The sequence below is a fragment of the Toxorhynchites rutilus genome, chromosome 1 (assembly GCF_029784135.1).
Source record: "Toxorhynchites rutilus septentrionalis strain SRP chromosome 1, ASM2978413v1, whole genome shotgun sequence".
NCBI classification, from domain to species: domain Eukaryota; kingdom Metazoa; phylum Arthropoda; class Insecta; order Diptera; family Culicidae; genus Toxorhynchites; species Toxorhynchites rutilus.
The window spans coordinates 20,352,120-20,376,004 of NC_073744.1; the positions used below are offsets into that span (position 1 = coordinate 20,352,120).

Sequence of the window (23,885 nt, forward strand, 5' to 3'; positions counted from 1 at the left end):
TGGCGTAAAAAGTGGCGGTCAAAGTTTGAGTTTTTTGAAAATCGAAAACTCACCCAAGAAAAAATGGGAACGCGAAACACGAGAAAACTCGTGAGCGGTCCTTAATATGTTAAAAAAATTTGGTGTCGAAAATTGACACTCTGGGACGGGGATGTCAAATTTCGTAGTATGTGTACGTTCGTAATTCTTCGGATCATTTGGCGTTCACTCGCAACCGAGTAACTGACAACGTATAAACACTGGCTTAACTGCTGGACACTTTTTCAAGCGTCTTATGAGAGACAACGGGATGTATGTACGCGTGAGTACATAAAAGAGAGAAAGTTTGGGAGAAAATTCATTCTATTTTGCTGTGCTCACGCCATTAGAGGGCAGTCGAGTTCGTTCACAATTTCAGTGTCTATTGGCAATCGCTTTTATATCGCTGTGGTGTGTGTTCTGTAAATTGAAACAAAATGGAAGCCTGCACTAGTAAAAAAAATAAAAGTGGCTGACGAAGGACGTGTATTCCAGGGAAAGTTGTCTGAAATATACTTTTTTACGTACATAAACCACAAAATAAATTTTTAATTAAACTGCAGCTGTTTTGAAGGTTCAATCTGTAACAAAAATATGAGTCCAAATATCCGTCAAAAATTGAATTTTTTAAAGTTTGAAAGAACGAACTGTCGACTATGTATTTTATTCAGTGGTGATAGACGAGAGAAGGATTTCGAAGTAACCGAGGAATTGGCTAGCTTTCTTGCTATGAATGTGGGATTCGAGAATGTCTTGAAGGATATCGTCCGAATCTTCAAATTTGAAAACCACGCTGTCTTGGATTTCTACTCCAGATTTGTTCCAGAAGCGTGATCTCGAGAACTAATAAAACATGCTCATTCTATAACTTCTTTGCCTGAATCCATAAATATTTGCGAGCAATTGTTTTAGTTATGAAAGAAGTGAAATCAACGTCAAGGAATAAAATAACTGACAGATATTTGGAAAACACACTTCGCGTTGCTATCTCTCACATTCAAGCTGATTTAGATAAAATGGCTCAAGAAAAGTAGTTCGAGTGAAATATTGTAGAAACTTTTTGATGATTGAAAGAACGTCCAATTTAATCGTAGTACCGTATTCACGTTATCAAGTATAGCCATAATTCTGCCAGTGAAATCACGACTGCTCGCAGCAGAGAAATTTGGAGCGAAGAAAAGTGATAACACTGCAGTCGTGTAGTTCGATGTCCCACTTCACTCTCACCAAGTTTCGTGGTCCCATCAGTACTTGTTCGGTTTCCTAGCAACGATGAAGTTCGGTCTGTACGAGAAGTGTGTGGCAATTGTCACGTTATTCAAGTGCGAGTAAACGGCAAAACAGATCTACGAGCTGCTTTCTATCAAGGAACGATAGGAACTATCAAGGAACGAAACTACCCTCTTGTACAGTTTTTACGTCAATGATATGGATGATTGTCTAACTAGAAACTGCACGCTGAGACAACTTGCAGACGATGGAGTTATTTCCATCACGGGTACTAATCCAGCCATTCTGCAAAAATCCTTGCAAGATACCCTGAACAACCTGTTCACGTGGACTCTAAAGCTGGGTATCGAATTCTCTACGGAGAAAACCGAAATGGTCGTTTTTTCTAGGAAGCACGAACCCGCCCAATTCCAGCTTCACCTATCCGGTAAAGCGATCAGGCACTCGATGTTTTTCAAATACCTTGGAGTATATTTTGACTCTAAATGTACCTGGGGAATACACATTGCGTATTTGAAACAGAAATGCCAGCAAAGAATCAATTTTCTCCAAACAATAACCGGAACATGGTGGGGTGCCCATCCAGGAGACCTCATTCAGTTATACAAAACAACGATATTATCAGTGTTAGAATATGACAGTTTTTGCTTCCGATCAGCTGCCAGGATTCATATTCTCAAGCTGGAGAGAATACAATATCGTTGCTTGCGTATAGCAATGGGGTGTTTGCATTCGACACATACGATGAGTCTCGAAGTCTTGGCAGGAGTACCCCCGCTTACTCTTCGATTCACAGAATTATCCTACAGATTTCTCATCCGTTGCAAGATCATGAATCCATTGGTGATTGATAACTTCGAAAATCTACTCCAACTGACTCCTCAGTCAAGTTTTATGTCTTTGTACCATGATTTTCTTACCCATGAAGTGCACCCTTCACCGGGCATCTCCAACCAATTTTGCTTCCCATACTTTTGCAATTCCTCTGTCAATTTTGATCTGTCCATGCGACAAAAAATCCATGGAATCCCAGATCATCTACGCTCCGATTCTATTCCGCCGATATTTTCGGCAGAATATGAATCTGATAAAATGTTCTTTACTGACGGTTCATTCATAAACGGGTCCACTGGCTTCGGCATCGAGATCCTTGTTCCGTGTATGTCGCTGAACTGGGTGCGATATACTACGCACTAGGGATCATTGAAACATTGCCCATCGACCATTATTTTATTTTTTCAGAAAGTCTCAGCTCAATAGAGGCAATTCGTTCCATGAAAGTTGATAAACGCTCATCTTATTTCCTAACAAGAATAAGACATCTATTGAGTGTTTTGGTCGAAAAATTATTCAAGATTACCTTAGCATGGGTTCCCTCTCATTGCTCGATTCCGGGGAATGAGAAAGCGGACTCGCTAGCTAAGGTGGGCGCTTCAGAAGGCACACTTTTTGAAAGGCAAATTGCTTATAACGATTTTTTTCACATTCCTCGTCAGGACACACTCGTTAGTTGGCAGCGCATTTGGAGTGAAGATGAGTTCGGTCGCTGGTTACACACGATTATCCCTAAGGTTTCGACGAAAGCTTGGTTTAAGGGATTGAATGTAGGTCGTGATTTCATTCGCGTGATATCTCGGCTTATGTCCAATCACTACAACCTAAACGCGCATCTCTATCGCATTGGGCTCGCAGCAAACAATCTTTGTGATTGTGGCGATGGCTACCACAACATCGAGCATATTGTCTGGTCGTGTATCCGGTTCCATGCTGCTCGCTCTCAGATCTCTAGAGCACTGAGAGCAAAAGGCAGACAATCGGATATCCCCGTCCGAGATATCTTAGGTAGCCGTGATCCTGATCTTCTGCTTCATCTATACCTGTTCCTCAGAAACGCCGATGTCAACGTTTAATGATGTTTCCTTCGTTGTGTCCCTGTTTCATATCCCTCCTATCCGATCTATAAACTTTTACTTAGTCGCGGCAATACATACACACACTCTTTACAGATACACGGGCCAAAGGTTGTGCAGTCCACTGATCATTCAACAAGAGCCAAAGGTTGTACCGCTCATGACAACTCTACACGAACTGATGATTGCGCCATTGACCATTCTATCCTGGATTCCTCGAGTCGAGAAGACGCACCACGCTAGATATGGGGTACAGACTAGGGGGCGTTGCTGATTAATGGTCAGCTGCATCCCAAAAGGAAGTATCCCGTGTCGGGCACAGGTACAGCACGACACGGGATACTTCACAATTACGAAAACACTTGTAATACTAACCTCGAGCCAACCGCGAGTAATGGGTTACATATTACTAACATAGTTATAAGGCAAACATTGTCGAAATATTGAACTCCCGGCCCCGTCAGGTTGACGCCATATGAGCCTTAATAAAAATATATATTAGGAACGATTCGCCCAAAAAGTAACGTCCGAGATCGGTACCAGGGTTACCATATCTACAGAATAAATACAGATCATACAGATTCTCAGACTTTTGAAACCAAGAATCTGTAGATACAGATTACAGATTTGGTTTTCATACAGATTTACAGATTTTTCTAAATAAAGATCTAATATCTAATAGTTATGGCTTGATCTCAGAAATATTTGTCGCAACTCTCCAATTTTATTAATATTGCATTCAAATCAGTCTAAATGAGAGTCATTTTGGCATTGATATGTATCGTGTAGTACTGCCTTCCCATGTTCAATCTATCGCGAAAAGATGTAAAAGTCTGCGTCATTGGCTAGCTCTACAATGAAGAAATAACACTTTTTATCTCTTGCCTACTAAAGCACAGTGAAAGCGAATTTTTACGTAGCTACCATCAACATCGTCAAATTCATAACAACTATGCCAATCAATGATACTAAAGCTACGCTTATGCTTTAACCTTGTTTATACTCGCGCATAGGTCTGACAGACCGAGAATGAATGAGGTGGCTGAATAAAATGACTATTAAAACCGAATGAAGTTAAAGAAAAAATGTTTTCTGGAGTTTTTTCATTTAATTATATGTTTTTCTTTGAATAAATACAAATTACGCCTAAAAATACACAATAGCAATATTACAGAGACACGCACGGTCTGTGAGTAGACGAGTTACGATTTTTCGCGCGAGTATAGAGTGTAAAATTGAACTTATAAATTTGACCCTTTGCGGCCGTTTAAAATTTCGTCATGTGTGTCCTACTCAGTTGAAATGAATTGGGTAAATTAATTGGCGGGTACATCATTTATTGATACCCAGATTGAAGCAATATGATGTAAGCTGACAAGACTGATTCAGGTAACGATGAACGGTGTGCGGTGCAGTGTGCGGATCTCAGGTGAGCTGTCGGAATCATTTGAGACTCACAGGGGACTTCGTCAAGGCAGTGGACTCTCCTGTCTGCCCTTCAACGTGGCACTGGAAGATGTTATGCTGAGAGCGGACCTCAACATGCGGGGCACGATTTTCGACAAGTCTAGTCAGTTTATCTGCTTCGCCGACCACGTGGACATAATCGGAAGAACACATGCGACGGTAGCCGACTTGTATACCCGACTGAAACTAGAAGCAGGGCTGATTGGGCTTGGGATCGATGCGTCTAAGACAAAATACATGCTAGCTGGAGGGACTCGCAACAGAGTTCTTCTTGGTAGTAGTGTTATGATCGACGGCGACGAGCTCGAGGTGGTAGAGGAATTTGTCTACCTTGGCTCGTTGATAATAACTGACAACAGTCGTGAAATTCGAAGACGCATTGTCAATGGAAGTCGTGCCTACTATGGGCTCCGCAAATCCTTGAGGTCCAATAAACTCCGACCCCGTACGAAGTGTACCATGTACAAATCCCTAATTCGACCGGTTGTTCTCTATGGGCACGAAGCATGGACGATGCTTGAAGAGGACTCACAAGCGCTTGGTGTTTTCGAACGCCGAGTGCTCAGAACAATATACCGTGGTATACAGGAAAACGGAGTATGGAGAAAGAGAATGAACCACGAACTGGCGCAACTCTACGGCGAACTCAGCATCCAGAAAGTCGCCAAGGCTGGACGAGTGCGATGGGCAGGGCATGTTGCAAGATTGCCGGACAGCAGCCCTGCAAAGATGTTGTTCGCATCGAATCAGGTAGGAACAAGAAGGAGAGGAGCCCAGCGAGCGAGGTGGCTGGACCAGGTGGAGCAGGACTTGGCAAGAATCGGTGCAGCCGGGAGTTGGAGAACTGCAGCCATGGAGCGGCTTTATTGGAGAAGAGTAGTGAATCAGATCTAATCTCAATGGGATGTAGAATCATAGTAAATAAATTAAAATACTAGCACTAGATGATCAATCAGAAGGAAAATTGTTTGTTTCCCCTGGGGGCAACAGCGAAAAGCGAATTTTGATACTGACGTCATCTTCGGACGAGAATGACGGTCAGCAAGCTGAAATTTTTGCTGATGAAACTATCTGCATAATAAGCTGAATGCGTAACGTAAGTATATTTGTGAGTATCATCACTCCTTGCAATCATCATCTGGGCCCGAAATCTTCGAAGGTGAAAAATGAAGATCGATTCTCCTCTCTGTAGCTTCGTTTCGACCACACTCTGTCCAACTTCTATAAGACCAGGTGATGATCTTGCTGCTTTGTGTCATTGTAAACAAACAACGCTTCAATTTATACTCAAGTGTATTGGTATTGATAACTACGACACACTCCATAATTTTCATATGTGTGCGTGCCAGCGCTGAGCGTATACAAACGTTTTTTTTGGTGAATCCTCAAGGATACGGTAAGAAGAAGAGCGCTCCTCGTATCAAATATTTCAAAATCAATCAAATGCAATCTTTGAATTTAAATATTTTCCGGGAGACAATTCCTCAAGTTTTGGTAAAAAGTCCTTACATAAACAGCGCTTAAAAGGTTAATGCTTCTAATCTAACAGCATCGGAAGACGTCTGAGTTTTGCCAAAGCTCACGTGAACCGACAGTGGGACATGGTATGTTATAATAAAGAATGTTTTCAAAAGAATTCATTTTGCAAGGAAACCAAGCAATGGATTAAAGACCAAAAAAAATTTTTTTTGACTGGCCGGCTCGCTCTCCAGACATGAATCCTGTTGAAGATCCTTGTATCTGTTGAGATTCTTAAACGCAGAATCCACAAGAAGGGAAAGTGATTTATGCATTAGATTTCTGGAATAATTTTCGTTTTTCGTTCGAATCAAAAATAAAAGTTTTTAAAATCATTTTAGTTCGATTTCATTTGTAGTTGCACTGATGCATTATCCTATTGGAACACTCAATCATCAAATAAGTTTAAATTATTCCTGACTTTTCATTCGTGTTAATGAGAAAGCGTCTGCAGACCTTTAGAGTTAATAACGTGGCCCCGTTGCCTTTCATCGGATCGGATCAAATTGATCAAATTGACCGGCTCTATCCAAATGTTCTCTAGCAAACTCGAGCCAGCTCCAATGAAATGCTCATAACAAGTACCTATTCGGCTAATCGTTCTCAAGCTGATTGTACCAACCTAAATTCTGCACAATGCTAGTTGCTGATACAAAATGATCCATTCGATTTGAAATGACCAGAAATTACTCCGGTCGTTGTGATTTAATAAACATTTTGTCTGATACCTCCTGGAACGATATTCTCTTGGAACGTTAGGTCCATTCAAAAGAGACCTTCAGAGATTCAAAAGAGATGATTGACATCGTTCATGTTACGTTTCTCTATATAGCTGAAGCTGACAATGAAGTAACAATGAAATTCAATACATTAATCCTCTAAGTAAGATTGGTGCTCCCGTGGCCGAGTGGTTAGCCTCAAACCTAACATGCCGGGGGTTCGGGTTCGATTCCCGTTCTGGTCGGGGGAATTTTTCGTCAAAGAAATTTCCTCCTTCTTGCGCTGTGGTTACGCGTATTCTAGAGCTTGCCACTCAGAATGCATTCAAGGCGTGTTATTTGGCATAGAAATCTCAATTAAGTACTAATAAAAATGACGTAATTACTACGTTGAGACAGCTAAGTTCCTCTAGGAACGTTTGTGCTTCGCTATAAGATTGAATAACTCTTTGTCTTTGAATAACATTCAATATCGTTTTCGGTGTGGAAACATGCAATCAGGTCATTTACTCTTAAATTTTTCAGGAATGTAAGGACAATTCCAAGGGACTACTTTGATATTTTCCTATTCTCGCGAGTCAAAATTCATGGGAAATTTGAAATCCTACTGCTTTCCTTTTTGTGAATTTAATTATTCGAACAAAATCGCTTGTAGGCGATCTACGATGTACTAGAATTTTAGTTTATTCTCGTTCACAAACTATAGATTGCGATAGTTTGGTCAAATAAACAAACTCTTGAAACACCACGGATGTCAACAAAGTGGGTATTTTTTCGCGAACATACTCGAGATGCAAACATTTTCTCCACTGGCAACCATTTAATCGGAAGTTTTAAAAAATGTGAGATATTGAATATTATTTCTCAATTTCTATCGTTTCATATTTCATGGAAACAATGAAGTTTCAATTGTTATTGGAAAAAAAAGTGCAGTTATCAAAATCATAGACTGTTCAACAAAGGAGATTTTAGCGTTGAAGGAAGCACATAAATTCTGAAACAACGATTTTAAGCTTTTACTCGAAAGTGAACAGAATTAAACGCAAGATTAGATTACAAAATTTTGCGGAATAACTCAACAATCCGTTTCTGTACGAGTTTCAAGAGCTTCCCAGAGCCTCAAGATACAAACTCGATCCCGTCCGCAGTGCATTGTTTACAAAAATTTATATAAATTAGGTCTCTTCTGAAGCAGTACACTGTTTCAAACGAACAATCCCAGTCCCACGAAGCAATAATTTGAGTTTCGGAAAGGGAAAAAGTCACACGAGGTCATATTTGGAGAGTACAGGGTTTGTTCAATCATACTAGTGCCATGTTCGGTAAAAAATTCGTTCACAATGATCGATCGATGAGCTGGTGCATTACCGTGGTGCAAAATCCAAGTGTTATCTTCCCACAAATTTGGTCAAAATATGACGAACGGTCTCGTGATATTTTGTCCATGGGCCAGCTCTCTCAAGCTTAAATGACGAGCACCATTACTTTTATTTTGTCGATGTTTTCATCAGTTGAAGAGGTGGATGTGGATTAAAGGAACAATCCAAAGCATTGTCTGATGTCTAATCTAGTAACATTTATTAACACGAACGTTCGAGAATTGTACAGGCGCTGGCACAATTTTATTTGAAGATCATCAAAAAACCAAAAACAAAACACACAAACTAACCAAGATTGTGACCCAAATAGCGCCATAGAAAACACTTTAGTTCGTTTCAGAAATTACAGTCAAACATTTCAAACTCGAATACTTCTTTCGAATAACAATTATTCAGAATGACGATTTAGGAAAATGGAAAAACTCGAAAAGATGATACCACACGGTTGAAACGTTCGATATCGTCTTAATTTGGTCCGTTCTCGGAACGAATTGTAGTCTTACGGAAAACATACACGATCCTCAAAATACGTTATTAAAAACGATTAGATCGAACTGTCCGAAGCTAGCAGTGAAATATGAGAATTACAGAGGGATAGTCGACTCGGACATCCAATTTTTATACCGACTAAATAAAACCAACAGACAACTCTATGTCAATAAAGCAATGTTTATGCATATTCCAATAAAATTATATTTATACTAAGGTTATAATATTGGTATTGATGTAATAGAATACTAAGAGCCTTTGCCTCAACTCAACAATAAGAAGATTAAATTTAGTCACATAGAGTGAAATACTTGAGATTCGCTGAAAACAATCTCCGAAGAAACCGAAGAAACTCTATTCCAAGGAAACGACACCAAAGCCATCCCGGGTAAATCTCGAGAAAACGATTATCCAGCCTTCTTGACAAATTGCTCAAAAAACGTCCCCCAGGCTGATTACTTCTTTTGTCGAACGCTTTTGGAAATTGATGTTCACGAGAATGGAACCATTTTACCATGAAGTCTATGACCCGTGCCTGTTCAAAAACGAAAATTTCTGCATTTCCAAGAATACGTAAATTATGTAGTAGATTTGAGTTTCACTGTTAACCCTACCAACACCTGAAAACACCGAAGGAGAAATCGAAAACATAACACTGGAACAAAATAATCGTGCTCGGCGAGGCGAATAAAAGGTACACAATTAACTTTGCGATATCTTGACAGCGTTCCAATATTTCGCCGGTATCCATTCCTCCCATTTTCAGCAGTCGTCCAATGTCATAACGTAAATAGTCTCCAAGCGCTGTATTGAAATCTAATTCCCAAAAGCTCTAACAATGGTTTGTGTATCTTTTAACGTGTTTTCCCTCTTTTTCCCTTCAATGTTTCTTCTCCTTACCACTCGAAAATATTCCCGGGTCTCGGGTGTCAGCAGAAAAATTTGAATGTCAGATTTGTGCTTTTTCGCATTTAGAATTTAATTAAATTTCGCCCGAATAGTATAATGGTGACATCCGCTGCCGGTTTGTTTCGATTATCCAGCAGCTGGCAGAAGAAAAATGGCGATTACGGATCAGATATTCTTGTTCCTCGGTAAAATTTAATAAAAGATTTAGCGCATTTCCTTCTGGGTGACCCTAACCCAAGACGGGAAGATTCCCTCGACGGAGATAATCCGACAGGTAAATTCACTAGCGAGGATATTCAATTTACAGTACAACCGCTACCGGGAAGTTATTTTTTCCCCACAACCAAGCGAAACCGAATTCTGGTAGTGGTTTCGCCCCTTCGACAGCCTGGCATTATGGAGCCGCATGTTGTTTTTCGAAGCGTTGGTTATTGTCGAACTGCCAGGATTATCCGTAAAACCGCACAAGGACGCAAGAAGCCTAAAACCGCACACAAATGGTTCATTCTGTTTCTTCTGGCCGCCGGCAACAAAGCTGGAGATTAAAATGTCATTTGCTACAACGAGCTTCCTTCTCCTCGCAGGACACCTTACGCAGGTGTATATAAAGCTTAACGATTTTCGTCTGAAGCAGATTTCGGAAAAAAGGGGTAAAGAGCGCGAGAGAAAGACATTGAGGATGTAAATGACTCCCTCTTCAATGATTACGAGTGGAATTATTTATTTCTAAATATTTTCCTTCATTCAAAACCATTCTTGCTGCGGTAATGTAGTTTTATTGCCTCGGGGTTAGTTAAATATTTAAGCGGAAATTTTGTCATGCGCGCATGAAAAGTGTTTTCACCGTTAGTATTTTAATTAAATGATCGTTAAATTGCCGAAAATGCTCCGTAATCGCAACTTGTTACCGGGCTTATAATGCTGGAGGAATATGATTTTGCAGGAGGTTATGGGACCTTAGAGAATGGATGCCCCATTTTCTAATGAGTTCCGAAATTAGGATTGCGCGTTTGTGTCATATCATTATATTATTTATTTATCTACCTTTTAACAATAAAACAAAAATTTTATGGAAGAAAAAAATAACAATTAGAATAGTTTGAAGCTGATGGAGTGAAGGGGTTCAAAAGAAAGTTGTGCCATGGCGTACACGATTCTAGCCCTTCTGGTTATCTGAAACAGAAATATCGAACAGATTTTGAATCAGTAAAGATGCCGCTATAGCATGAACCTCGGACAATTTAAAATCATGTTTTTGACAAAATGGCGTAAAGGTAAGAGTCTCGAAGAAGAAAGTACATCAACGCCAGAGATTTAGCTAAAATACAGAATATGTTTTCGGAATATCACCGTTCAACTTCGAGAGAATAGATAGAAGGGATCTCATTTGACAGTGTGATCAATATTTCGGCAGAAATTTTAGGATTCAAAAAATTGTGTACACACAATTGTGTGCCACATTCCCGTTCAATGGCACCAAAGCACTATCGAATGGTACCTTTCAGCAACACTTGGAACATTTGAGGAGATAGTTTCAATCGTTAACGATAACGGAAACGGAAACACGCTCACGCCGCCGACGATGGACGATAGTTGATCAAAGTTGTCTAACTGCACAATCAAAAACGTTCTCTCGTTAGTAAGCGCTGCCCTATGAGCCAGGCTTGTGTAAGCCATTAATGACAAGCGCCGTGATAAATAACTATGAAGCAATAACAGAGCGTCGATTCAGGACCATCTTTTGTAGGTCAGCTCATGACTACCCCGACCGATTTAACTCATTTTCCGTTCAGAGCAATTCCGTTCCAAATCATCCGATAAACAGAAAATTTTGACGCGACCCTCTTCAATTTTATTGAAACTTGGTACAAATGATGGAAGCTATCAAAAATCACAATTTTCATTATCATTTGACCAATCTTAATTACGACTTGTTTTTTAAAACCATCAAAATCATTGATCTTCCTTTCAAAAAATCGTAACGTTATACATAGTTTCATTTTTCATGTTTCTTTTCTCAAATGGTTGCGATTTCACAAAGTATAGAAAATTATTAAAAAAATTCTAGAGTTTAACACGGCACCACTGTACGTTAAACGTTGTTAAATTGGAAGGGCTTTCATATAAAAATATACAAAAAATATAAAAGTTTTTAATATTAAATTTAATTTTTGAGAGAGATATTTTAACAGTACATTTAAAATGCGATTCAAAAACGGTTCATTTCTCTTCCAACAACTTTGTCAAACATCATATTTTAATCAGACTTCTGTATTTAGAAATACGACTTTTTTTAAAAAAAAAGATCAACGATTTTGATTACACCCTCTTTAAAAAAATCAGTCGTAATTTAAATTGGTCATATGATAATGGAAATTGTGATTTTAGCTAGTTTCCATCATCAGGTCAAAAATACATTTTTCCCTTTTTTTTCGAAGTAATGAAAATATAAGTCTTTATGTGTTTTAGGATAATTTAAATTAAAATAATTCCTCCTAAAACATTTCTTTGAAGAATACTTTCTCACAGAAACTAAATAGAAATTTAATTCGTATTGCTAAAATTGGATGAACTCAGATGCTATGAGTTCATGCACATTTTGCAAGCCAGATTGAATGATCCATAGCTTTTTTCCCGTGAAAAGAAAACATTCTCTGAATAGAAAGAAGCTTTCTATGAGAATTTTTTCTCTGAATGTTGCCAATTGGGGAAGTTCACAGCGTGGCGACGTCATACAAATGCTGGCCAAATAAACAGATAAATATCCAAAACGTAGTTTTAGATGCATGTTTTCTGGAAAGTTTACACCTATTTGTTGTATTTTGATGTGGGTAATTAAACATCCACGCCAAGCTCTATTCAATTCAATTATCCCATTTGTTTATTTTATTTTGTCTCATTAGCATTTTGGCTGTAACAGAGCCGGGTTTAAATCGTATATAGATACATGTTTATGGTTCTATAAAATGTAAATTATACAGTAGTAGTAGCCATTTAGGCCTAAGAGTATTCTTTCTGTTCTTCCATTGTTCAGCAGACCGGACAGTGGAGACAGTTGATATTGATCATTGTTGGGTTATTAATAGCACAACAGTCCGATGTTTCTTGCAGAGCAGAGCAGTTGTATGGATGAATCGATCTTTTTTCCACCGTGGATCGATCTCCATCGCATTTTGGCGTGGGACTACTTCGAACCGGAGTACATGAGGATGAAATGAAAACCTAAACACAGAACATGCAGGAAAAAATGAATGATTTCGATTGCTTATAACTTGAACATTTCTTCATAGTTCGGAAAGATGTTTGCATCAATCGATAGGAAATATTTCTACGCGTCTATTACGTATAAATGTAATTTTCATGAGATAAACAATTGAATAACCGTAAAATGTCAAGCGTTATCTAAACGCCCTAACTGCCTTGTTATGGTTGGTCCGATTTACGGTTTCCCCAACACGGACTTCAAAATCAATGTATCTGTGGGAATGCGCTTTGCTAATATACATGCAAGTAGGGAGTGTTTTTGTTCCCACCGAGTTGCGTTTCCCTAACACGGACTTCAAAATCAATGTGCCTGGGGAAATCCGCTTTGCAAATATATGCAAGCTGCGAGTACTTCTATATTCGCTTGTCATTATGCAGACCAGAAAATGTATCCCTAAAACGTACTTCGATACTGAGAAGCCTGGGGAAATCGCCATTTCAGATACTAGAGGTGATTTCCGAGGGATATGTTAAATGCAATGATCGTTTGAAAACTCTTCCCGTTAACATATTTGAGTAGTCCTAAGCATCATATCAAACTTTTTCGTTACGGTCGTCAAATTTACTTGTAACGAAGAATATAATCTATTACAATGCATGAATTGATCTTACATGGCAACTGTTCAAACTTTTTACTTACACAGCAAACATATTGAATTCAATTGAATTAGAAAATTGTTTCATTCAATCGATAATCGATAAATCGATAAATGTCAACACACCAATACACCGTTTGTTGAGTGGTGGTGATGCTATCGTTGCTTGAGATGAAAACGCAAGAGGAACTGTACACCATCTTTGAACGTCATATGAATCATTGGGATTAAACATCGCATAACCAAACATACTACGAATACAAACATGTCACATTTTCAAACACAGGTACGAAAAAATCATGTTTGTTTGCAAACACAAAACTGCGAGAGCAGCGTGAACATTGTTCGTCTCGTTCGCAGTGTTTTATGCGAAACACGGAAGACTGGTTGCATGCATGGAAGATGGATATAAAGTGATAATCTCGAAAAATATTGAGAGAAATTATTTTAGAAGGCGATTGCTCTTTTGCTTTCTTATATATTTGTATAGCCCGTTTTTGTCATCATTCCGACAGTTCATATCAATCGCGGGAAGCAACTGATGGACATTCCACCCTAGCTCGTAAATAAACAAGAGTACTTGCAAGAAATTTTACTGCACTAGTTTATTCAAACCAAATTTGTTGCTGAAACACAAATTCTTGTTGAGACAAACAGCATGCATGATGTGGAAATGAAAAAATTAAGTCGTTTTTCCGTTTCACATGCCGCCAGAAAAATGGAAAAATGAATAGCTGAATTAATAATGAACAATATATTCAATAACATGTTTCTCCAATTCTATCTCGTGAGATATCTGCCTTTTGACTTACAAAGCATATAATTTCCAATCACCCAATAATGTTGTCAGTTATCTGAATTAAATTCGACAAAATTGAACCATTCAGAAATATACTAACAACATATGAGTCAGTAAAATTCGCCAAAACAAACATTATCCCAAATTCCACCCATACCGTCAAATGAGCAACAACATTCGTTTTACGCAGGCGCATGATGATCACGCTCTGAGCCTCGCTTGATCGACCGGCGCATTAGTAACAACACATGGCATTGTGACAAACATTTGGGTATGTTAAAGAGGTCAGTGAGCAGCGGATCCCCAACCAGCTGTCACCTTGTCAGCCGAGCTGAGACGGTACAGATTATCTTGCACGCTGTGACCACTGACTCTTCCGCCGCCAGCTATATTTAAATGGTCGTGAACTTTCCGTTCTTTGGAGGATGCCACGACCCAAACAAGGTCGTTTCGGTGATCATAATTTTTATTTTGAATGCAGCTTGCGATCTTTTTGCTACATTAAAACTTGTTCGTAAAAATCGCTCTGTGATGCCTCGATTTGCGATTCGAGACAGAGCACAACCACTGAAGCGGCACCAAAGCTAATTATTTCAACAATGCTAACAATGTAAAATAATAGATCACATTCCAGCAAGCTGTCCTTGACTTTTCCTCGACAGATATCTGCAGTGTGCCGCCAGATAGTTATGCAACTGACAAGCGGAAAACGGTTCCCTCTATCTACAGTCCATCTAGGGTAGTACGAAGCCAGTTCCAGGGACATGTCGACACGTTAGTGGAAAACATATACACGCATGTTCCAACACTCGTTTCCATTTACGGCATACTATACCTTACAGTCGCTTCTTTTTTTCTGCGCTCCCACGGCCGGATACAGAGATGAGTGAATTTTGGCATCGGTCCCAGTGATTGGTTTGCGCCGGAATTATTGATAAGCTCGGAAACCGGTGGAATCCACTCGGGTGACAGGCATATCGATCATTTTCTTCCTAATACATGAGACGTTGAAAGCGGCAATCATGGACAGTTCTGCTGCATATCCATACGTTGTAAAAACAATCCAATTTAGTGAGCTAGAGTTTATTTGGTTTTTGGTTTCTCTCGATGGACTATTTTTTCACCGATTCACACATTTGTTATGCACATCACGAAATCAGGAGCACCATGCGAGTGTATCGGAATGCACAAACACATGCACGAACTGATACCGCTGGCAACCACTATGGCACAAATCAGTGAAGCTGAATTTCTATCGAATGACATTTGTCTTCTCCTCACGAAAAGGGGCTTTTCCAAGCTCGAAACGAATACTTCTCAGTCACACAATATTTTCACTCGATTTTGTTTCCTTCGTATATCAACTCGAATGGCTTCGCACCGTCGGAAGGTTTCCCAGTTTTAGTAACATCGTATCCTCGAAGCAGAAGGAATTATTGATTTAATAACTATCCTGACAGGCTAAAAATAAAATATTTACACACATAATCGTTTGCACCTGTCTGCGCTGTTCCCTACATTATCGTATTAGAACACGGCTTCATTTTTCGGGAGCGTCCCCACAACCGTTTAGACCACTGAGACCAAATCCTTTAAATCTTCTCGACCCTCGCACAAATCAATCGGCGTTCAGTTTTTCCTGCTTCCTTCCGAAACAAACCGAGCTGTAACCGCACAACCGCCTGGGAAATTTCTTTCTGCTGGTAGCAATTCACAACACATTCGGAATTATACAGCGGAAAACCCTGCTCCAAGCAGAACGTATACGCTAAACGTCAAATCGGCGACTGCGAGGAAATTTCTGCTTCCTGGCACAACACACCAAAAGCGACAGTTTTTCGCCGCTGTGTTGGTGGCAGCGTATCGATTTTCCACCCAGTACTCCCAACAAGTGAGGCAGTGATAACAGTTTTCCTCCCGATGCAAGCGCGATTACTGTAGACACTAACACACACACACTGACGCCGAAGGAGGCACACACGAAGGCGCGGCGACGACAGCTTGGCGACGGTCCGATTGGAATGTGTCGGAATGGTGCAAAGAAGGCGGTGGGTGGGAGTTCGGTATGTACCATGTGCTACTGAGCTGTGCTGGTAAAGCGTGAATGGTTGCTCCGGTGCGAAACCGCTGTGATTATAGCCGCCGTCAGCGTCATCCCTCGAGGCGTAGTAACTTTGATGGTTGTGGTCTAGGGTACGTCATATTGGCGGCTAGTTTTGACGCGATGGTGAACTACGTTACTTTTTCCCAAATATCAGGAAATAATAAGATTTATTCTAGTGACAATCAAGGCTTAAGAAGTAGATTGATTTTTTTTTTTGCAAATATTGGGTGACTTTACGGATTTATGTGGCGAATTTTGTATTGTTGATATTACGTTGAAATTGGAAAATATATTTGGAAAATGTAGTACAGATTATTTGATTGAAGTGTAGGAAACCAATATTTTTATCGCATTGAAAATTTTTAGTTATTTACCGGAATAACCATATGAAGAAATCTTCCGTTGAGACTTAAAACTTTTGGTGCAGTCAAAGAACGGTATACCGGTAAAAATGTTCAATTATAATTGGCACTATCATTGGAAATGACTCAACAAGCACACTCCAAAATTGGGAATTATTCGACAGCAAGGAAATCGTATGCAATACGAGTTGATGATGAGAGATGATAAGCGACATTTTTTCAAAGAGCGCACATCTATTTGAAAAGTACAAGCGTTAATCGACCGTCAGTTTTCCGTGCCGATTAACCTAACCCGTTCTTCAACTTTCAAAAATACATCTGAAGTACCACAAGGAAGCGTGCTTGGACCGCTGTTGTTTGTTCTTTTTGTTAAGGTGTGGTACACAAATTACGTAACGCTGAAAATGCGGTTTTGGACCCGCTCCCTCCTCCTATGTAACAATAAGTTACGCAAGACAAACATCTCCCCCTTAAGCTACGTAACGCTAGTAAAATTTGTACACAAAATCAAAGTAGTTTGAAAAAAATCCAAAATCCTTACATGCAAGTAGTGACTTCGGATTAAAATGATAAATCGAAAATATCCATGAGCTTTTTAAAACAAGAATTCTCGTCTGGTCCTTCATCCTCATTGATAATGATTACTAGCTTGATTATTCCTTAATTATACCTTGATACCGAATAATCTCGAATTCCGGCAGCTCGCACACCCTTTTAAAATCGAGTCGATGAAAAAATGCGTTCGAAGAACAGTGCCTTCCTGAACTAACTGCAACGTACATTGAATCACTGTATTGAACTGCTTCAGCATGATCAAAGTGACCGAGCTTCATTTTGCATCCTTCATAGATAGCAGACGGAATGAGCTTATGTTTAGCAGCCATGACAAAATCATGATCCGGTAGATTACCTCGACTTATGTCCCCGTTTGTCATCTTTTAAACAAATGTTCGCCGACAACCTGAAGATGTTCCGCGTTGTAGTGACTGCACTCGACTGCCTCGCTCTACAGAAAGACATTGCAAACTGCTATTGTGGTGCTATGAAAATGATATGAGCGTCAACATTAACAAATGCAAGGTGATTTCATTTTCCCGAAGAAATACCATCATCGAACGGATCTATTTCACTAGGGCGCGTTACCTCTATCTGTGACCTTGGTGTCACGACAGACTCCAAGATAAGATTCAATGAACACGTCGCACTCATCACGGCCAAAGTTCCTACCATTCTAGGTTTCATTCGACACTTTACTTGGTAATTTACCGACATCTACGCACAAAAAGCATTATTCTGCAGCCTGATTCGTAGCGGGTTAGAATACGCGGGCACCTTATCACGTATCGATGGTCGTCAGAATTAAACGAATAAAGAAGCGCTTCATTCGATTCGTTTTACGAAACCTAACTTTCCGATGTTTAAAAAAGCTTTAGCTCTTCAAGTGCGGTTTCTTAAATATACCAAAAAATGGACGAGCAATAAGCGATAGAATCTAGATTTTTTCAATTTGTTCCCTCAACATGTTCCCGAGAGACGAAATCCTATGTTTAAAAGTGCTCCCGCAGTTTTGGCATATAACAAGAGTAATTATGTTACTTGTAAAATGAAATACCTGTCTCTGTAAAAATAATTAAATATTTAGGTGTGCATCCTAGTGAACAGGCCCGGACGTTTGTTCGAGCTTCAAAACAATAAAATAAAGAATATTTTCACTATCCATTATATCATTATTTGTTTATCTATAATTTAACAATAAAATAGAAATGCAAAAAAAATATTCACTATTAGAAAAAATATTCATAATTAGAATAGTTACAAGCTGAAGAAGTGAATGGGTTCAAAAAAAAAGTTGTACCATGGCGTACACGATTCCAGCCCTTCTAGTTATGTGAAACAGAAAAATCGAATAGATTATGAAACAGTAAAAATGTCATTATCGCCTGAACCTCGAACAAGAGGACGAAGACGAAGAGGACGAAGTCGGAAATTTTAAGTAATTTATGACATGCTGTAACTTCGTGAAAAATCCACGCATATTGATCAGTACATCATTTTAAAGCTACAACTTTCAAGTATTATAATATTTTACGTACATATTTTTATCCTGGTGTGTGTAGGTGTAGTGAGCAACAATATCGGGAAGAAAAGAAAAATTAATTCTTCTCTGATTTTTCAAAGATTTTCTGGACTAACACAATTTTTTGCTAATCAACTCAACAGTAAATTAATTGGTTAGTTGGATTGGATTTGGCTCCTGTAGGATTTTCCCATACAGAGATATTTCAGTTTGAATGAAAAATTACCCCTTCGTCTTTGATGATGAATGATTCTAAAAACAACCATTGCATCGGAAATCGGAAATCAGTTTTTTAAAACTCCAATAAAACTTGCACAGGGATATATTATTGGTTTGACGAAAAAAAATTATTCTAATATTTTGCACCGATTTCAAAAAAGTGCCAAAAATAGAATTTCTATAGTGCTTCACAAACTCCACTTTAATTCTGCAAATATCGCAGTAAGTTCTAATATTTGCAGGCAAATTTTTAGCCTAGTGTGTTCCCTAAACATCTGTGAACGTTTCATATTGATACGTTGAGCCGTTTTTTCTAGCCGAATTTTCCTAGGTTTGAAGTAAACTAGTAGAGCATTTAATCGCCAAGCATACCAGAAGTACAAAATCCTACGCGAGTCTTATGGCGGGTTTACATTAGGGAGATCTATAGCTATAGATGGATTTATTCACGTGAAAATAGGTGTAAACGGGTGAGAATAAATATGATACACTTATTCGAGGTATATATAACTTGAATAAATTCAGCATATGTAAACGCTTGTGAATTTCTCACTGGTGAGAAATCACTAAAGTTGAATGCAGTTCTACTTCATATAATAGATATGAATATATTCATTATAGAAGTTCACGCTAGTGTAAACGGTTGATGCGATTTCTATAAATTTCATCATATTTCTTCACATGAATATATCACTAGTCTAAACCCACCCTTAGAATGAACGGTTCGTAACTTTCGTGTTCATGAGTTTGTGGGTGAGGAGTGCGTGTATGTGTGGAAATGCGTATGTATACGTGTGAGTATCATCACTCCTTATGGCGGGTTTACATTAGGGAAATCTATAGCTATAGATGGATTTATTCACCCGAAAATAGATGTAAACGGGTGAGAATATATATGATACACTTCTCCGAGGTATATATGTATAGGATGAATAGAATAAATTCAGGCATATGTAAACGCTGGTGAATTTCTCACTGGCGAGAAATCACTGAAGTTGGATGCAGTTCTACTTCAGGTAAATAAATTCACCAAAAATAGGAATATATTCACTATATAAGTTCGCGCTAGTTAAACGGTTGATGCGATTTCTATAAATCTCATCATATCTCTTCACTCGAATGTATCACTAGTCTAAACCCATCCTTACAATTGTCGTACCTACAAATGTATGAAAACAAAAGTTACGTATCGTTCGTTCTGAGAGTCGCTTAGGATTTGGTGATTCTGGTACGATTTGCGATTAATTCACGATTTGCAAATTTACTTCAAACTTAGAAAAATTGGTTTGATAAAACGGCTAAACTTTTTTTCAGATTTTTACTTCTAGATTCATTACGCAACAGGAATCTACAAGTTACAAGTTACATAACTAATATTATTAGTGAAATTTGGTCATGCAACAGAGCCCAAGATACTCAGGATAATGATTAGAAAGATCAGGGTTTCAATGAAAAAAGTTGCTTCGACAAGATTAATTCCGATTCAGGGGATAGTAGACAGTATCGCCACAGGCGGCAGCGCTGGACAAAACATTAAACATACACTTAATTCCTGCAAATAGTCGTCTTCATCATCGTTCTCCTCCAGATCCAAGAATAGTAGTAGCTATAAAAATAGCGATAAATATAGCAAATCGAAAACGATCTTCATCTCGACATGAATTAACGAATATACACTAACAAATCTTACAATAATCTTTTGCTTTTCAACCAGTAGTTTTATGTGCAAACACAATTCGTCGCTAAAGGTTTTATTTGATGCCCTCTTCCTTGGAAAAGTCTAGCACTTTGTTTGTAAACACGTTTGGCCCCTGTCAATTCGAACTAAAATAATGGTGGAGCAGCAATTCTGACAGCAAGTTCCACCTTACTATACGCCTTGATCAAATCTACCGACTCGCATTCAACCGCACTTAATTTAGTACACACGTCAAGCAATCGATTCCAGTTCCACACATATTAAATCGCGTGGCATCCCTAATTCCACATTCATTTTTCACTTGTTGTTCAGTGTCGGTATAATTGGTTCGCACAGCTGTTTGAGCAATTTTGTTTATCTTTGCATACTAGAATAAAATACGTGCAAAATCTCGATTGTATAGAACCCATAAATGGTGGAATATCTATCTCCCCGTAAAGACCAGTTGAGCAGAGCAACACAAAACTACACTTTTCTTTGTACCCCCCTCAAACAAGCATTCATTATTTAAAAGGTACGATCGTAGAACAAAGAATATAACAGATCAGGATAACGCGTAAGCGGCCATGCATGGTTGCGCTAGTCGTGGAATTCCATCAGCTAAGCTGCTTTATCGGTTATCAGTGCCTGAGCCATTATCAGCCAGCGCTTATCAGAAGCAGTAAACATTTTTCAGTGAATCGAGTTCACAGTTCATTTCTGTCACACCACAGATTCAAACGCATCGTCTAATCATAAGAATCGAGGAAAATATGCTTAGATCGCAACTGCAATTCATCACGGGACCTGTGGATCGGGCACTAGCTGGCAAAGCACCCTGGCAGATTGTGGCACTCACGACGACAACAGTCCTTGGGGCTATTTGGCTGTGGGAACTTCTTAATGAGGATGAAAGTGAGTTTATTAGATAGCAGACCATAATATGAATGAAAATATGTCTTATTGCTTTTAGGTCTGTATTCACGAATTCGGCGTAAGTGCTTCAAGTTGGCCCGTAAGATTCCCGCTGTACAACGAAAGATCGATGCGGAAATAGCCAAAATCAATGAAGGCTTCGTGAAAGATGCCTCTCAATACGGCGAATTTGTCACTATTTTGCCTCAAGATGGAATAGCGGAAGATAGGATTCTCCAAAAGGTCGATGAATATCTGTCTCTCGGTCACTACAAGTGGAAAGAGGGATTCATATCGGGGGCGGTGTACTATTACGATCCTCGCCTGGTAAAACTGGTGACCGAAGTGTATGGGAAAGCATCCTATACGAACCCTTTACACGTTGATGTGTTTCCCGGAATATGTAAAATGGAAGCGGAAGTGATACGCATGGCAGCAACGCTGTTCAAGGGTGGTTCCAACGCATGTGGTACGATGACTACCGGGGGGACGGAGTCCATCATGATGGCGTGCAAGGCGTATCGGGATTATGGTCATGAGGTCAAGGGTATTACGAAACCAAACATCGTCCTCCCGGTGACTGCCCACACAGCCTTCGACAAGTCGGCCAAATATTTTGGAATGTACACCAAAACTGTACCGGTTAATCCCGAAAGCACAGAGGTAGATATTGGCGCCATGGAGCGTGCAATCAATAGGAATACGGTGATGTTAGTTGGATCCGCTCCGAATTTTCCGTACGGAACGATGGATGACATCGAAGCAATCGCCAGGCTGGGCAAGAAGTACAACATTCCGGTGCACGTGGACGCTTGTTTGGGTGGTTTCCTAATTGTGTTCATGAAACGAGCCGGCTACTACGTGAAGCCATTTGATTTCAGCGTGGACGGAGTGACGAGCATCTCAGCGGATACGCACAAGGTGAAATTTTATATGCCATTGTCTAGCAGATTTCAACTGTAGGTCATAAATTATTTCAGTACGGTTTTACCCCGAAAGGTTCTTCCATCATTCTGTACTCGGACAAAGTGTATCGACACTATCAATACACTGTCACAACAGAATGGCCTGGAGGTGTTTATGGTTCACCAACTGTGAATGGATCACGGGCAGGGGGCGTCATCGCCGCAACATGGGCCACAATGCTGAACTTCGGAATCGATGGCTACGTGGAGTCTACCAAACGTATCATTGACACAGCCCGCTATATAGAGACTCAGTGAGTGTGCGCCGCAAGTTCGATCATTCCTAAAACTAACAGATTTTCTTGCCCCATAATTGCAGTCTTCGTAAAATTGATCACATCTACATCTTCGGAACTCCGGCGACTAGCGTGATAGCGATTGGCTCGAAAAAGTTCGATATTTTCCGCCTGTCAGCGGAGTTGAGTACGTTAGGCTGGAACCTAAACTCGCTACAATTCCCATCCGGGTATAACTTTTTCCATGAACCGAAACATCGATCATTTCAGAACCCATCTTTTACGATTATTGCAGAATTCATCTATGCGTCACACATATGCATACCCCCGATGGGATAGCGGATAAATTCATAAACGACGTTCGCTCAAAGGTGGCGCTAATCATGAAAAATCCCGAAACACCGGTAGAGGGCAGAATGGCGATCTACGGTGTGGCCCAAGCGGTACCCGACCGGGAGCTGATAGGAAACTTTACGAAATGCTTTATTGACTCAATGTACTTTACTCAGGAGACCAAGTGAGCGGTTAAACGGTTCTGTGATGTATAGGTGAAGATGAATGTGAGATGTCGTATATTACGACGAAACTATTTAAGAAACGTTGACGCCAAAAAGAATACTTTTATGCGAATTATTGTAGGTGTTAGCTCTGGGACTTGAATAAAGCTATGATGTGGGTATTGTTTGTAGGATGAAGTCTTCTTAGTTTTAACATTTAGCATTGACAGAGCCTAGCCAGAAACAGTCTTACCTTTGCGAAAGAAGGACTTATCGTTTCAGTCCTGATCAAGGGAATGTCGGACAAGCACGCATAAGGATGACCATCTTCTGGATGTCGATTAATGTGTTCTCAATGTGCAACACATTGAGCCCTTGAAGTCCACGGTCAAAATACGGTATTGCAAATCTTGCAACCGTATATCTCCTCGAAAGAGTACACAGTTCATGGCAAAATTAAGTCTACACATGCTACTCAATAATACTCTTCATTTCTTCTTTTGATGCATATTAATAACACACACATTCAACTAA

At 39.5% G+C, this 23,885-nt stretch overlaps 2 protein-coding genes across 2 annotated transcripts in view; one reads left to right on the forward strand and one right to left on the reverse strand.

Moving 5' to 3' along the window:
* Positions 1–16,099, reverse strand: part of LOC129769107 (tubby-related protein 4) — a 125,909-nt gene extending 109,810 nt beyond the window's left edge. The window contains exon 1 of the mRNA XM_055771147.1: positions 15,134–16,099. The gene's annotated coding sequence lies outside the window, so the exon portion shown is untranslated. The remainder of the gene's footprint in view (positions 1–15,133) is intronic.
* Positions 16,100–21,030: 4,931 nt separating this feature from the next.
* Positions 21,031–23,549, forward strand: LOC129773266 (sphingosine-1-phosphate lyase). Its single transcript, XM_055776866.1, has 6 exons — positions 21,031–21,273; positions 21,473–21,653; positions 21,712–22,574; positions 22,634–22,872; positions 22,938–23,084; positions 23,150–23,549. The coding sequence occupies exons 2-6, from the start codon at positions 21,512–21,514 to the stop codon at positions 23,373–23,375; spliced, it is 1,617 nt and encodes a 538-aa protein (XP_055632841.1). The 5' UTR covers positions 21,031–21,273; positions 21,473–21,511; the 3' UTR covers positions 23,376–23,549.
* The last annotated feature ends 336 nt before the right edge of the window (positions 23,550–23,885 follow it).